At 38.7% G+C, this 17,968-nt stretch overlaps 1 protein-coding gene across 1 annotated transcript in view; it reads left to right on the forward strand.

Annotated features, from left to right (window-relative positions):
- The window catches only part of LOC140732128 (uncharacterized), a 205,073-nt gene that overhangs the window by 171,387 nt on the left and 15,718 nt on the right, over positions 1–17,968 (forward strand). The window contains exons 50-56 of the mRNA XM_073054312.1: positions 906–1,014; positions 1,409–1,463; positions 5,786–5,963; positions 7,353–7,468; positions 13,163–13,319; positions 14,790–15,043; positions 16,750–16,939. Of these exons, the coding sequence (XP_072910413.1) occupies positions 906–1,014; positions 1,409–1,463; positions 5,786–5,963; positions 7,353–7,468; positions 13,163–13,319; positions 14,790–15,043; positions 16,750–16,939 (1,059 nt within the window). The remainder of the gene's footprint in view (positions 1–905; positions 1,015–1,408; positions 1,464–5,785; positions 5,964–7,352; positions 7,469–13,162; positions 13,320–14,789; positions 15,044–16,749; positions 16,940–17,968) is intronic.

Below are 17,968 nucleotides of genomic sequence, written 5' to 3' on the forward strand. Positions count from 1 at the left end.
GGGAAAATGCTTCTTACTAATTCCCCGTTTTTTTTTTTGTTTTACTTGTACTTATGAATGCAGTAGGGCTGTGGCTTAATGATTCAATTGTTAGAAGTAGAGAAGGTGTTACCTTTTTTTGCAGGATCCAACAAACCTGCCTGAGGAACTTCATGACACAATTCTCAGTGGTCCAATTTTCAAATGAAGTATTTTACCTTTGGGGTAGATACCCAAGATTTTCTGTCAGAATATTCATTGTTAATGAAGTTCTCTATCTTTCCACATCTTTCTGCCAGCGCAAGATGTTGAAGGCCTTTATCTGAAGTCAGTCAACTCTTAAAATTGAATCATGACTCCCTTGCACAGGCTGCTTCTCCCTGAACTATTCCTGTCAATAAACGCAATCTAGGGTATCAGTGTGCAGCGGAGCAGACTGGCACAGACTGAAATGGATAAACTTTAATAGTGAGGATTGAACAGAGTTTCAATCAGAATTGGTGATAATACAGTCATCTACTGATAGACTGAACTGGAGAGCAGACAGCCAAAGTCACTGGAGGTGCTAAAGAACTAGAGAGAGGATGGCACTGCTATCTATAACATCAGTAACATGCATGACAGCTATCATTAGTGGTAATGACAAGGAACAACATGAGATGTCAGCACATGTATTACCCTGTTTACAGTGCTAATATGGATCATAAGGATTAATTCTGTGCCTACCTTTAGATTTTCCAATCACCAATTAACACATGCCATACCAACGAGAAGTAAGAAAATTTAAAGCTAAGTGACCTGCTTGTGCTCCTTACCTAGGAGCTGAGAATATTTACAGAAACTGTTCAAATCTGTTAACATTTTTTGTCTATTATGAATATTGGAATCAAATCTGTGAAAATATTGTCCTTTTTCCCTATTTGTAGGTATGGTATAATCAAAGGGGCTTTCATGCAGAACCAGCACTCCTGAATCAGCTCAATAACCTCATTCTCTGGGCTAACTTACCGCCGGATGCCAACTGGGCAGAATATGGTATGTCAATAAAAGCATGTTCAAAGTATAAATGATTGAGAAATATATGTATAAATGCTCGTGGCATTAGGAACTATAGCTTTAGTTCAATAAATTACCTGCTTCAGTGTGCTCTGCTATCAAAACTACAACTTAAATGCATATTGCATCTTTGATGAAAACAAAATAATGTCATGTCAAAGATATGAACCAAGTCAAAGACTAGTTTTGGAAGGATGGTCAAAGTTTGGTCAAAGAGACAAATTTTAGGGAGACTCTTGAATAAGTTTAGAATTGTTCTCATTTTAAATTTGTGTTGATGCCACTTTGATCTCTAACAGACACTAATCTGATTTTGCTGGAAGTATGCTTTGATGATAAATTAGAATAATATTTAAGTATTCTTTTTGATTAGGAATTGCACTGTATAACCATCCTTATCGTGGCTTTCTTCTGAATGATGACAAAATGTAAGTTTCTTTTTCCATTTCAATGCAAACTGTAAGTAAAAATTCATGTACAATTGCAAGCAGAATGGTACAGAGGAAGTATACTGGATCCATAACCCAATATCAATGAATTAAAAGCATTCACTGCTGGAAGCGAGAGTGACTTCCCTGGCATGAAGTCAATGAGTATTGTAATGATTCTATTAGAAAACTTACTTCATGGGCATTAATTAATCCAATACGCACTGAGTATTAGTATGAACATTGTGCATATTACATTGCCTGTGCAATATCTGTTCTTGTGCTTTCCTTCATACTGGTACTATCAGCTATTAGGTGGTAGAGCACCTGCATTCTGTCCATAGGGACATTTCAGAGTTCCATGTTGCCAGCCATTTTGATTTTCTATCCAACTCCAAAACTGACCTGTCTTTCTGAGGCTTCCTGCTTAGTTATACTGATGTCCAGTATAAATTTGAGGAACATTTAGCTGTGATTAATAGTGTTCTGCAGTGAACTGTCCTGAGATCCCCTCCTCTTTGTGATTTTTATCAAGACTTAGATGAGTAAGTGGAAGAGTGGGTTAATAAGTTTGCAGATGACACAAAGATCAGAGGTATTGTGAAAAGTGTAGAACAAAAGTTCCCAACCTTTTTATGCCATGGAGCCTTACCATGAACCATCTATCAACCCCAGTTTAGGAACTTCTGGTGTAGAAAGTTGTTATAGGTTACAAGGAGACATTGACAGGATGCAGAACTGGGCTGAGAAGTGACAAATGGAGTTCAAACTGGAAAAAAGTGTGAAGTGATTCACTTTGGAAGGTTGAATTTGAAGGTAGAGTGCAAGGTTAATTGTAGGATTCTTAGCAGTGTGGAGGAGCAGAGGGATCTTGGGGTCCAAGTCCATAGATCTCTCCAAGTGTGATAGTATGGCTAAGAGGCATATGATGTGTTGGCCTTCATTAGTGAAGGGATTGAGTTTAAGAGACCTGAGGTAATGTTTTAGCTCTATAAAACTCTGGTTAGACCACACTTGGAGTGTAGTGTTCAGTTCTGTGTGTCTGTGTGAAGGATGTGGAGAGGATGCAAAGAAGATTTAATAGGATGCTGCCTGGATTAGACACATTGCCCTATGAGGAAAGATTGGGCAAGCTAGGCCTTTTCTCTTTGGGGAAAAGAGATTAAGTGATGACTTGATAGGGGTCTATAAAATGAAAAGTGGCATAGACAGAGTGGACAGCCAGCAACTTTTTGCTAGGGCACCAAAGGCTAAAAAGAGGATGTACTTTTCTGGTGATTGGCAGAAAATATAATGGGGAGATGTCAGAATACAAGTAATTCTGCAGATGCTGGAAATCCAAAGTAAAACACATAAAATTGCTGGAGGAACTAAGCAGGCATCATCTATAGAAAGGAATAAACAGTTGATCTCAGGCCCAGATGTTACATCAGCTCCCCGATAAAGGGTCTCGCCACCCAAAGTGTCAACTGGTTATTTCTTTCTATAGATGCTGACTAACCTAATGAGTCATACTTCAGTGGTTGGTAAGTTGATGGAGAAGATCCTAAGAGGCAGGATTTATGATCATTTGGAGAGGCATAATATGATGAGGAATAGTCAGCATGGCTTTGTTAAAGGCAGGTCATGCCTTATGAGCCTGATTGAATTTTTTGAGGATGTGATTAACCACGTTGATGAAGGTAGAGCTGTAGATGTAGTGTATATGGATTTCAGCAAGGCATTTGATAAGGTACCCCATGCAAGGCTTATTGAGAAAGTAAGGAGGCATGGGATCCAAGGGGACAGTGCTTTGTGAATCTAGAACTGGCTTCTCCACTGAAGGCAAAGAGTGGTTGTAGACGGGTCATATTCTGCATGGAGGTCGGTAACCAGTGGTGTGCCTCAGGGATCTGTTCTGGGAACCCTACTCATTGTGATTTTTATCAATGACCTGGATGAGGAGGTGGAGTGATGGGTTAGTAAATTTGCTGATGACACAAAGGTTGGGGGTGTTGGGGGTAGTGTGGAGGGCTGTCAGAGGTTACAACAGGACATTGAAAGGATGCAAAACTGGGCTGAGAATTGGCAGATGGAGCTCAACCCAGATAAGTGTGAGGTGGTTCATTTTGGTAGGTCAAATATGATGGCAGAATATAGTATTAAAGGTAAATCTCTTGGCAGTGTGGAGGATCAGAGAGACTGTGGGGTCCAAGTCCATAGGACACGCAAAACTGCTATGTAGGTTGTAGGTTTGTGGTTAAGAAGGCATATGGTGCATTGGCCTTCATCAGTCATGGGACTGAGTTTAAGAGCCGAGAGGTAATGTTGCAGCTATATAGGACCCTGGTCAGACCCCACTTGGAATTCTGTGCTCAATTCTGGTCACCTCACTCTAGGAAGGATATGGAAACCATAGAAAGGGTGCACAGCAGATTTACGTTTCCTGGATTGAGGAGCATGCTTTATGAGAATAGGTTGAGTGAACTCAGCCTTTTCTCCTTGGAGCGACGGAGGATGAGAGGTGACTTGATAGGGGTGTACAAGATAATGAGAGGCATTGACTGTGTGGATAGTCAGAGGCTTTTTCCCAGGGCTGAAATGGCTAGCATCAGAGGGCATAGTTTTAAGGTGCAGGTAAGTACAGAGGAGCTGTCGGGGGTAAATATTTTACGCAGAGAGTGGTGAGTGTGTGGAATGGGCTGCTGGTGGAGGCGGAAATGATATAGTCTTTTAAGAGATTCCTGGATGGCTACATGGAGCTTAGAAAAATAGAGGGCTATGTGTAATGCCTGGGTAGTTCTAAGGTAGGGACATGTTCAGCACAACTTTGTGGGCCAAAGGGCCTGTATTATGCTGTATGTTTTCTATGTTTCTAACCTGTGGAGTTCCTCTAGCACTTTTGTGTGTTACTCTTGGGGTGTCAGAGGTTGATGATTTACACAGAGTGGAAAGTGCATGGAATGCACAGTGGGTTGGTGGTAGAGGTAGATACATTAGGGACATTTAAGAGATTCTTAGAGAGGCAAATGGATGAAAGAAAAATGGAGGGTTATGTGGGAGGGAGAGGTTAGATTGCTCTTAGTATAATTTAAAAGTTGAAGACTGAAGGGCCTGTTCTGTTCTTTGTTCTATCTTAGAAGTATCTCCTTTCTCTGTCTGACCATTCACTTCAACACAGTAGATCCGGGGAGAGGGAGATGTGATAGTCATTGAGGCATCTCACCCTGCTCTTTTTGGGTATAATTGATGCCCCTTTAGAAGCAGATGGGAACCTCTGACTGCAGCAGTGAGTGGTTGAAAATGTCCTTGCACACTCTATGGGGTTTTCAGTACCTTGCTAGGAACTCCTTTGGGGCTTGATACCTTGTGATGGTAAAGATGTTCTGACGTCACAGTCACCACATACTTTGGAGATTCACAGAGTGTAGCTTTATCATCTCTTTCAAAGCATGCATCAGGGAATGAAACATCACTGCCAAATGTGCTGTTAGGTTAAGATAGTAGCCACAAGGAAAGCTTGATCAACTGAGATTGATTTTTCTGGAAGAGGAGAGTGAGTGGAAATTTAGAGGATGTGTATAAAATATGGGGGGTCTACGTAGAGTAAATTGGAAAGCTATTTCAATTAGCAGAGGGATCAAGAAAACAGAGAGCGTAGATTTAAAATAATTATTAGTAAATTTAGAAATCTGGCATTAAAACATTATTTTAGCCAGAGGGTGTTGGGAAATGCAGCGCACTGCCTGAAAGAATGGCAGCGGTAGAACACTCAATATGCACTAGAAGAGCCATGATCAGCAGGAGTGTAGACTCAGAGCTGGAAAGTGGAATTAAGTTTGTTAGTTGTTTTTCTATAAGTATGTACATGATGAGGATAGTGTCATCCTGTCTAGTAAATGTTCCATTATTCTCTCATCCTCAATGTCGTCTGAAGATGGGTTGAAAGTCCAAACAATCTTAAAACACACCTTCAAGGGTGTTATAATGTGGCCATTTCTGCTAAGGGAAACTTCTTACATGGAATTGAATGAACAAACTAGGCAACAGAAAGTTAAATGGATCTGTAAGCAACATTTTTTTTCTAAACTACCTCATGAAGTTGAGTTTGTATTTAAGCACCATAGGTGGGGAATGTTGCTTTTATCAAGAGCAGAATGATCTGCACTACAATGATTCCTGCAGTATACTGAGCATTTTCTTCACTAGAAGCTAAAAACCAGTTGCTTCAGTTATGGCTCAATTATTATTAACCTACAGTAAATTAATACACACAAAGTTAATGTATGATAGTTTTGAATCTGACTCCTGAATCATTTTTGTACTATTTTTTCTTTCTAAAGTTTGGAGAATCTTCGACAGTGTGGAGTGGCGTTCTGTATCCTGCTGGGGTTTTCCATTCTGACAGCAAGTATTGGTGGATATGTTGTACAAGACAGAATTACTGGACAGAAAAGGTTACAACACATCTCTGGGCTGGGCTACAGATTGTACTGGATCACAAACTTCCTGTTTGATATGGTATGGATATAAGAAGTTTTTACTCCTTCCATCATTTAGTATGTTCAAATATCTTTCTGTAGTTAGGAATTCTGAGAGCCAGTCAACATAGGAATCTGAAGGATTGTCTCTCAGAATTCCTCCAGTCTGTAGTAATAATGTTTTATGCATTTCTGGCAAGAAACTAATACCAAGTGTATGTAATGAATGCAGCTTTGTGAGATAAAAAAATTCTACTTTCTACTTCAGAGCATGGGTAGCTAGTTCACTGCATGCTGAGTCATGGATGATAATCACGCGGATTGCTACAGGAAACAGGTGCTTTCACTGTTAAAATGTTCTCAGTGAGTAACTATAATGCCAGGTTAATGACATCAAAGATGCTCATTCATTCCTCTCTTCAAATGGGGATGTGGATGAAAAACTCACTAGCACTTTAATACATTTCCCACAAACGTTTGGGAATATCAAGGCATTACTGTCAGATATCATTAGCCAACTATCTCTTATGTCCCTGGTGCCAAAAAAAATGTGAGACAAAGGTGTATTCTAGAACAGGAAGAACATAGAAATCCATAGGGTTGGGGACAAATGGTACCAAAGGAGAGAAAGGGTAAAATATACTAAAGATTTTTAAAATAAAAAATAATGTGCCTTTCTCTCCTTTCATAAAGAAGTAGCAAGTAAGTTACTCATGTACTGTTTGAAACAGTTTAGAGTTTTCAGGTGTATATATTTTATCAGCCTACAGAGTAACTCAGGGAATAGGGTTCGATAATATGTTCTGGGGTTTGAACATGATCTTCTTAGTTACTTCACAGGAATATTTTAATCTTTCATCTACAGAGAAGGCATTATAATGAGTAATTACCAGATCTGAAGCAGTTAGAGATTCTCCGCCATTTGGAAGGAAATTGTCTTTTAGTCTATATGTGCAGTGCTCTGGAATGAATCTGCCAAAAATGTAATGCACCTCTTTGGCAAAAAAAAATACAACTGGTCATAGGTTGTTTCATTTGGCTGTGATTGCCAGGTCTTTAAAATGCAAATTTGATGTTTTCAGCAGAACTACATATTCCCAGCGAAGCTGTAATGATGCAGTGTTGGTGATCAGAAACTGCCAGGATGTTAGCATTGAAAAGCTTTATTGAGGATAACTCACATTCTGTTCATTATAAATTTGATATGTAGGCTTGACATTTATTCAGGACTTGGTCAGATACATCAATGCCATAAGTAAAGTTTGTTCAGGGTTAAACAAAATGAAGGAAGTCTGATTCAGAGGGTGGGAATAACCAGAAAAGCTGATGTACTCAGTGGGAACACAATTTTATTCCAGAGTGGAAAAGTGCTTCTTATTTTCTCTTTTTTCATCAGTTAAATATTAATTTTTTTAATTTCCCTGTCTAGATCTGCTATTTGGTCCCGGTGGTTCTGTGCATTTGTGTCTTTGCAGCTTTCCAGTTTTCCGCATTCACTTACAGAGATAATCTGGGAGCCACAGCTTTATTGCTGATCTTGTTTGGGTAAGAAGTCTGAGAAATAGTATCCATAAAGTTTAAGAAATAAATGCGGACCACGGTGTGGAAGTGAACTGAAACACCAAGAAAGATGCTTGTCTAATGCTGAGCTAGCTTATTGGAGTCAAGGCAGTGGCATGAGCTGGCCTCAATTTTTCTTGCTTTGCAGGGATAAAATATCCCAGATTAGCACTGCTGGTCTCAACAAATTGCCTGACATAATGTCATGGTTATACTTTTTAATATCCAATAACAAAATGGTGGAACATCAGGATTTATGCTCAATTAAATGTTACCTCATTGGCTGAGCATTTCCTGGGAGCTGCAGTTTCTCACAGTCCCTAATAACTTTACAAGAAATATACACAGGTCCTTGTTATCTGCTGTCATACCATCTGAGATCTGTATACTCATGAGGTTGGCAATGTGTTGGCAGGAGTGTTACATTTGTCCATAGCCCTTTCCCATGGCATCTGGTGAATCTGGCTTGCCAAGAGCTGGATTATATTTAACATCTTGTCTTGTGCTGAGAGGTGATGACATTTTAATAGTTTGTGTGATAGGAATACCAGAGTCAGGAGTGTTTTGACAAGCTGAAACTTGCATTGAAGTTGTTATATCAATGGATGGATGGACTGTGTTGCTGCGTTAGTGTCAGAGTGATTACACACCTATTGTTTTGTTATCTGCAAGAAGACTGCCTCTATCCATCATGAGTAACAAGAACTTACTGTGATTATATTGCAGCTCAAAGGCAATTCTTAGACATTGACCTCAGGAAAATGGAGAGAAAAACAGATTGCACTGTTTTCTGAATATGTATGATGCTGGTTTTCCAGTAATCCAAAAGTATTCTGAAATTGAATGGAATGTAGTTATAACTTCACAGCCAAGGAAGTACTTCAAAGAAGTAAACTAGTCTGCTTAATCCAGCACTGTATATACTTGGTTTGTGGTTGTAGTTGGAGCATTCCAGAGAGATCTTGTTTTGAGCTGTATTAGATAAGATTATCTCCTGTTAGAGGAGGTGACTGTGAGCTGCTTTACTAAAGTACTGCAGACTATCTGGTGAAAGTACACAGTTGGGGACAAAATCCCAGAATTTAGACCTAATGATGGAGGAACTATTTTAAATTTCCAAATCAGGTTAGTTTTAAACTGGGAAGGTATGGTGTGTGCACATCGGTGAGATGTGTGACCAATGTATGCAATCATTTTGTGGAGAATGAAATAAACCGGGTGTATATGTTTTTAGCAGTCTATATATTATGGTGATTCATTATGTTCCTGGTATTACATGAAGTTAGAGAGATAAGGACTGAAGTGAAAATGTTCACTGATGATTGTTTAACATTCAGTTTCATTCACAAGTGAAGCAGTCCATGCCTCAGTAAGACCTAAACAACATTTGAGCATAGGCTAATAAAAGGTAAGTAACATTCACACCAAACATAACCTGATGATAGCTGGATTCAGTGATGAGATGCTGACGTTTGATAAAATGACCATTATCAAGACTGCCACCATTGATATGTCACCGCTGACCAGAAGCTCCAATGTATTAGCTGCATAAATTGGCCACAAACTCAGATTGGAGGTTGGGTATCTTGGTGTGTTACTCACCTCCTGACCTTCCAAGACCTTTCCACCATCTCCAAAGCATGGATTAAGAGAATATTGGAATACTCTGCTTGTTCGAATCATCCAGGACTAAGCAGACTTTTAACAGGTACCTGGTTAACCATACTAAATATGCATTCCCTTTACTACCAGTACACAATAGCTGCAGTCTATGTTATTTACAAAGTGTACTTCAGTTGATCTCCCAAGCTACTCTGACAGCATCTCACAAAATCTTGGTCTTTACAACAAACAGGACAAGGACAGCTGGCATGTTGGAACACCACAATCATAGGCTCGTCTCCATCATTCTGACTTGAAAGTATATTGCTGACCCTTCTTCGTCGATGGACTTAATCACAGAATACAGCAATAAAAGGTCCCTTCAGTCCAACATCTATGCCAACCAAAATGCCCCATCCAAGCTAATCCCATTTGCTAGTATTTGACACATAGGCTTTTAAACCTTTCTGTTCAACTATCTTTAAAAGTTGTTATTGTACTTGCCTCAACCACTTCCACTGGCAGCTCATTCCACATATCGTATGTGCTGAAAATTTTCTCCTCAAGTCCTTTTATATCTCCTCTCTTACCTTAAACGTATGCCCTCTGGTTCTTAATACTGCAACTTCGGGGAAAAGACTGAATGCATTCACCTGTACTCCTCATGATTTATAAACCTCTAAGCTCAAATCGCAGTCTCCTGTTCTCTAAACATTAAGGTCCTACCCTGTCCAACTTCTCCCTATAACTTAGTCCCTCAAGTGCTGATAACATCCAAGTAAATGTTTTCTGCACTCTTTCCAGTTTAAAAACTTCTTTCTGATAGAAGAGCAACCAAAACTGAACACAATATTCCAAGTGTGGCCTCACCAGCATCCTTTATATTTCTACCATGACCTTCCAACTTTTATACCCAACACTCTAAAATACCAAAAGCCTTCTTCACCACTGTGTTTACCTCTGACTCCAATTTTGGTCAGCCATGTACTTGTACTTCAAGATCCCTTTGTTCTACAACTCTCCCCAGTGCCTTGGGGATCACTGTGAACATCACATTTATCTGCATTGAATACTATTTGCTATTTCTCAGCTTTTCAAGATCCCTTTGTAATTTTTGATAAGCTGCTTCATTATCTACTACGGCACCTATTTTTAGGTTATTGGCAAACTTACTAACCATGAATATGAAACTCGTCATAGACAAGTGTATGCCCACAGAATTATTGAGTCTTCCCCAAAGAGAAGCCCTGGATGAGGTCCCCAGTCTGCTGAGGGCCAGATCAGAGACATTCAAGTCTGATGACCAGGAAGGTTTCAAAAGGTCAGGTACAATCTCGAGAAAGCCACCTTATGGGCAAAGTGGCAATTCCAGACTAAACTTGAATTAGCGAAGGATCTCAACAGTTGTGGCTGGGTTTGAATGCTACCTCTTCTCACAAAGTGAAATCAAGTGACATAGGTGAGAATAGAGTTTCACTTCCAGATGAGCTCAATGTCATAACCTGCCTCAATGACTATTGTCCAGTAGCACATACATCCACAGTGATGAAGTGATTTGAGAGGTTGGTGATGAAATAGATCAAATCGTGAAGCGACTTGGATCCTCTCCAATTTGCCTACCAGCAAAGCAGGTCCACAGCAGATGCCATCTTATTGGCTCTTCACTCAATCCTGGAACATCTGGACACAAAGATGCATACATCAGGATGCTCTTTATGGACTACCCCTCAGCATTCAATACTACCATTCCTTCAAAACTAACCAACAAGCTTCAAGACCTAGGCCTCAATACCACTTTGTGCAACTGGATCCTCGATATTCACACTGATAGACCCCAATCAGTTCAGTTCGGCAACAACATCTCCTCCACAATCTCTATCAGTACAGGAGCACCACAAGGCAATGTGCTTAGCCCCCTGCTCTACTCGCTTTACACTTATGGACTGTGTGGCTAACCACTGCTCCAATACTATATTTAAGTTTGCTAATGTTACCATTATCATAGACCAAATCAAAGGTGGTGATGAATCAGCATGTAGGAGGGAGATTGAAATCTGGCTGAGTGCTGCAGTAACAACAACCTCTTAGTTAATGTCACAAAGACCAAAGAGCTGGTTATTGATTTCATGAAGAGGACGCCAGAGGCCCATGAACCAGTTCTCATCGGGAGATTAAAGGTGGAGAGGCCAGCAACTTCAAGTTCCTTGGTGTTATCATTTCAGTGGAGCTGTTCTGGGTCCAGCATGTAAGTGCAAATATGAAGAAAGTACAGCAACACCTTTACTTATAGTTTGCAAAGATTAGGTATGACATTTAAAACTTTGAGAAACTTCTGCAGATGTGTATGCAAAGTATATTTACTGGCTGCCTCACAGCCTTGTATGGAAACACCAATGCCCTTGAATGGAAAATCCTAAAAAAAGTAGTGGATGTGGCCTAGTCCATCCCCACTATTCAGCACATTGTTGCAGAAAAGGAGAATCCATCATCTGGGACCTCCACCACCCAGGTCATACTTTCTTGCTACTGCCATCAGGAAGAAGGTACAGGAGCCCCAGGACTCACACCACCAGTTTCAGTTATTACCCCTCAATCATCAGGCTCTTGAGTCAGAGGGGATAATTTCACTCAACTTCACTTCAGAAGTTTAAAGTAAATCTATTATCAAAGTGCCTGTATGCCACCATATACAATCATGAGATTCATTTTCTTGTGGGCATACTCAATAATTCTAATAACCATAATAGAATCAATGAAGGTTGGCACCAACTGAGCAAACAACCAATGAGCAAAATACAACAAACTATGCAAATACAAAAAGAAATAATAATAAATAAGCAATAAATATGAAGAACTTGAGATGAATATAAGAACATGATGAACATAACATGTACTCCATCACTGAAATGTTCCCCTAACTGGTGGACTCACTTTCTAAAGACTATTCATTTCATGTTCTTGATATTAATTGCTTATTTATTTAATATTATTTCCTGTTTTTCAATTTGTATTTGCACAGTTTGTCAACTTTTGTAGACTGGTTGTCCACCCTGTTGGGTTGGTCCTTCATTGATTCTATTATGGCTTACTGAGGATGCCCGCAAGAAAAAGAATCTCAGGGTTGTATGTGGTGACCTATATGTACTTTGATGATAAGTTTACTTTGAACTTTGATTTGCAAATTTTTACCCAAATTGTTGATATCAAATCCTTGAACTCTCTTCCCCACAGTACTACTTTTATCAGAAGGACTGGAGTATTTCTGTAAGGCAGTTCACCTTCACCTTCAGCTTGTCAAGAGCAGTTAGGAATAGTCAATATATGCTGGCTCTGCAAGTGACTCCTGCATCTCGGTAGTGAATTTTTAAAAATGCATGTTTACAGAGTGGAAACTGCAGATGGCAGTGTTTCTGTGTTCCTACTATCCTTGTACTTTGTGATAAAAGTCACAATTATAAGTGGTGCTGTTAAAGAAATGTATTTGCCCAACTTAAGTTCCCCAAATTTAAAATTATATAATATATACATTACTTTGGCATTCTTGTTCAGTAACGCAATCACTTCCTCTATATGAATGACCAGCTATTTAATATCATTCCTAATTTTTGCTTTGAAAGTACTATGTTGAGTATACTTGCAAGACTAGGGCTTTATTTGAAACTTTGAAAGAAGAAACCCTGAAATAAAAAGGAGTAGCTGGCACTAAAGTGAGACTCAAGGGTTTGGAAAGACATACTCGTTTCAAGTTTTAGGGTGTTTCTAGGTGATTCTTCTGGAGAGCAAAACTGGTAAATATCAAACCCAACATAGAACTGCTCAATTAAGTTTACCAGTATTATCAATGATATCAACAGTGGTGTTTCTAGGGTGATCACAATGCCTATGGAAGAGCATAATCCTTTGAATGTTTGGGACCTACACTGAATTTTTGAAATTTGGAAATCAAGAGTAGATGAAATAAAATAAGAATTTTAAGTGGTTACAAATTATAACTGATCTTTTAATCATAATTTTCATTATCATCTGGTTATTAGTGAACTACAGCCTGCTCACCTGTATTGTTCGTCTGTCTTTCAGATTTGCTACAATGCCCTGGATGTACTTACTTTCGAGAATGTTCGTCAGTCCAGATACTGCTTTTATAACATACACTGCAATTAACCTAGTGCTGGGTCTTTGCACAATTCTTGCCACTTACCTTCCTCGCTTTCTAGGACTTCTGTCTAACAAAGCGGTATGTACAACCAAACAAAATAATCCATGATTCTTATGTTGTCAGGAAAATTGTGATGGGCTAAATTGAATTCTAAAAATTTCTGCAGAGAGTCCAAGGTGAAGAATTAATTTGGGTTTCAAATTAGTTCCAAATAGTTAAATTCACATCATAATGCCTTGAAGTTAGTAGGTAATCTTGCTTCTTTTTTAAATTTAAGGTGTTTCTCTGATCCTAAAGAGAATAAATAATGAAAATGCAGTTACACAAGAAATATTGTTTATAAATTTGGACTTAGATCTCAGTTAAAGCAGCACCGCAGAACAAAACCCCAGAAGATTTTCTTACTAAGCTAATCAATGAAATTTATTCCCTTAATCTATTAGTAATGATGAACCTAACTCATTTCATTGCACCATTTTAGAATATGACCTTTCTATTACTAATTATAAATTATTTTTAAGTCAGCTAAATATAGCTTGCAGATTACATGTTTAAAAATAGATATTTATAAAATATATGCATGGATTGTCATGTGTCAACCAGGGTAAAGAACTTATAGAGTCATAGGAAAGTACAGCACAGAAATAAGCCCTTTGGCCCATCTAGTCCATTCCAAAATTGTTTAAACTGCCTACTTCCATCAACCTACACTGGGACCATAGTCCTTCATATCCCTACTATCCATGTACCTATCTAAACTTCTCTTAAACTTTGAAATCGAGCTCACATGCACCACTTGTGCTGGTAGCTTGTTCCACATCATCACAACCCTCTGAGTGAAGAATTTTCCCTAAAACTTTTCACCCTTCACTCTTAACCTATGGCCACTGGTTGTAGTCCCACCCAACTTCAATGGAAAAAGCCTGCTTGCATTTACTCTATCTATACCTCTCATACTTCTGTAAACCTCTATCAAATCCACTGTCCATCTTCGATGTTCTAATGAATACAGTCCTAACCTATTCAATCCTTCCTTATAACTCAGGTCCTCCACACCTGGCAAATCACTGTGAATTTACAACCTTGTTTACATCTTTCCTGTAGGTAGGTGACCAAAACTGCACACAATACTCCAAATTATGCCTCACTAACATACAACTTCAAAATGACATCCCATCTCCTGTACTCAATCCATAGGTTTATGAAGGCCAATGTGCCAAGAGCTTTCTTTACGACCTGGTCTACCTGTAATTCCATGTTCAATAAATTATTGATCTATATTCCAAAGATCTCTTTGTTCTACCACACTTCTTAGTGCCCCACTGTTCACTGTGTTAGACCTACACTGGTTGATTTTCCGAAGTGCAAAACCTCACACTTGCCTGCATGAGAATATATAATCAATATAAAGAGATTTGATGTAAAAAAGATAGAAAGTGGGTAAGTGAATATAAGTAATAGGTTAATGAATGAACATGTTGCCAAACATTTAGAATTTCAACTTCAGAGATAATATCCCTCGACTATATTTTTCTTTCTCTCCTACAGCATTTACTGAATATTTACAACGTACTTCGCTGGGCATTCATAATCTTTCCACAGTTCTGTCTGTCATTGGGGCTGATAGAACTGTCCTACAATCAGTTACAATTTGATCTCACTCAGGAGTTTGGGATTGATTCCTACGTGAGTCCATTTAAGATGGACTACCTTGGCTGGGTCTTCATCGCAATAACACTGGAAGGATGTTTCTTCTTCTTAGTTCGACTCCTGTTCCAAGGACAATTATTACACAAGCTCAGGTACAGAAAACAGAGCATAAAACCAGACAGCAAAGGAGCAGGCTCTTTAGACTATAATGCTGAGTTGGATTAAATGTATTAGTATTCATATGCCCAGCAAATCACATCTGCATACACAATGTCCATATTCTTCTATTCCCTGTATATTCATGTACCTGTCTAAGATTCTCTTGTAGGATAGTCTATTGGGTTCTTTTATCATTTTAATACATATTGTAGATGCAGATCTAAAGATAAGATAAGACATCTGCAAATGCCAGTACTTTGGGAAAAGAACACAAAACTAAATATGGCATTTTGGATCTTCAAGCTTGCTCTTCCTCAGATTATCTGGTATATCATACTGAGTCCATGCTGAGAAAGACCTCATTCAGATCTTGGAGGACTGGTATGAAATATCCACTACCTTTAAATTTTTACTTGCTCCAGCAGCTAGGGAACTGGTGGGGAATAAATTTGTAAGGAGACATAACATGACACATAACCCGGGATAGGTAATGTGTCATATCATTATGTTGCAATCAGTAGATCAAATTGGTCTGGAGAGGGAGATCTGCTTTGATACTCCTGGTATTGGATGGTAACCATGACTGGGCAGTTGAATATTTCCTGAATAACTTAAATGCGACATGTAGCTTTTTGAAGGGAAGGTATTGGTCAATCATTGGAGTAAGTTGTCAGTTTTTTAGGCTGAATCTTGTTCGTAATAACAGAATCGGATGCCAGTGTCAGTTTTATTGGGAGCATAAACTGCTGCTGCTGTAATTCAAGTTTGAGTATTTTGTTATTTTTGTCAGTCCTCAATTTGAGCATGCATTGAAATATACATTGGAGCTTCCAGATATTGCTACATTCATTGCACTGTCTTCATGCAGAAGTCAGTAAATTGAAGATGCAGCAGTGAGTCAATGGGAGAGTCTTTTAGTGTCCTTTCTCAATTGAGAGTATGTCTACCTTCTTTCCAGACTCCTTCCTACTGCCTCGGCCAATGCTGAAACCCACCCAAGCTGTATCTGTGTCTCCAGTCAGCAGCTGCTTGAAAACAGCCTCCATAGACATCTCATGTAGTTCCAGTAAACAATCAACATCTCTCCTTTTAAAGCTCCTGCAACAGGAGAAATAAACATGAAGGGCAGGCAGTAAGGAATTACCCCTGAATGATTCTAGCCAAGTATTAAGGGAAGCAACATCTATTCAATTCACAGTGAAATATAAAGATTTAAGTGTTGAAAATATTTTGGCGGATGGATAAAGGGAGAGTCATTGTTGGAACTGTTAGTGTTGGTCAGTAGAAAGAGCTTCTATTGGTGAACTATTGTACACCACAATACAGTATTGCCTTTCATCTCTAGCATTTGGCAGTACTGGTAGTTCTTGAGAATTTCCATCCTTTACACACCCACATCTTTACTCTGTGGCATTTGTGAGACTTGGACTTTTAAATGCCATAAATTATAATAAATGTGGAAATTTCCTTAGGTTCAAGATTGATCAAGATACTGAACACTTGCATTAAGAAATCCACAGCATAGGCAGATGCTGAAATCAGTCTAAAATAGCATAGTGTAATTTAGGCTATTGCATTTTTTGAACCAGTTTCATCTTTATTTATTAGATTATAGTATTGAGTTACTCTGTGACTTTTTAACAGAACTCCAAGTAGAGACAAAAGAATTGCTCTGACTTTATCTTTCTTCATTGTCCAGATTCAAGGATTCAATGGATGATGCAGCAGATAATGGGGATGAAGATGTGAAGCGGGAATGTCAACGGGTGTTGAATGGAGAAGCAAGCAATGATGTTATACAGATTCACGATCTAAAGAAATCTTACTATATTCTAAACAAAAAAGTTAGAGCTGTGAAAGGAATCACCATGGGAGTTCCAATGGGAGAGGTACATAGAAAAGGTTTTTTCCCCAAAGTATCTTGTCCAGTAACATTATTGTTTTTAATTCTCGATGTCAACCCAGCATCTCGTTGGCTGTTAAATACTGTATTTCCTCCTCAAGGTTTCTTATTCCAATGCATGATTATTTTAAAACTTCTGTTGGATGGATTTTTTATGTGGATGTTATTGTATAATGTTGGTGATTATTCATTAACTTGTTCATCAGAAGTCAATTTTCCTACTATTTTCATGAAATTCAAAAATGTTCATTAATCTTGCAATCAAAAGAATCTTAACACATACATCTAACAGCTGTCGGATACAAAAACTTACCAGAAGATGTACATGGTGCACAAGTTATTCAAAGTTACTTACACACCGAAAGTAATACACAATGTTTTGAAGATAATCCTTTTGGAAAGATCACAAAATTACACAGGTGTAATGCAAGTTGCTTATATTTGATTCTCTCCATGTGCAACAATTGTCTATAGCTCAGATTATCAAACAGAATATTTTCTTTTTCACCTAATATCCTAATCTTCTGTTATTTTTCTGAACACATCTGAGAAATGACATTAATAGACACTGGGTATGGCACTGTGGCGTAGCAGTTAGCACAATTGCTTTACAGCTCCGACTGTAAGATTGGGGTTTAATTCCTGCTACTCTCTGGAGGAGTTTCTACATTCTTCCACGGTGTGTGGGTTTCCTCTGGGTGTTCTGGTTTCCATCCACATTCTGAATATGTATAGTTAAGGTTAGTGAGTTGTGGGCATGCTATATTGGCGCTGGAAGAGTGGTAACATTTGCACACTGCCCAGCACTGTCCTCACTAATTTGATATTACACAAACAGTGTATTTCACTGTATATTTCAATGTACATATGCCAATTAAAGCTAACCTTCAGATCATTCATCTCTAAAGGATATGGTAGTGTAGAGTTAGTATAGTGCTTTACAGTGCCAGTGATTTGGGTTCAATTCCCACTGCTGTATGTAAGTTTTCCCCTGTGATCTCATGGGTTTCCACTG

Source organism: Hemitrygon akajei, chromosome 8 (assembly GCF_048418815.1).
Source record: "Hemitrygon akajei chromosome 8, sHemAka1.3, whole genome shotgun sequence".
Lineage (NCBI taxonomy): Eukaryota > Metazoa > Chordata > Chondrichthyes > Myliobatiformes > Dasyatidae > Hemitrygon > Hemitrygon akajei.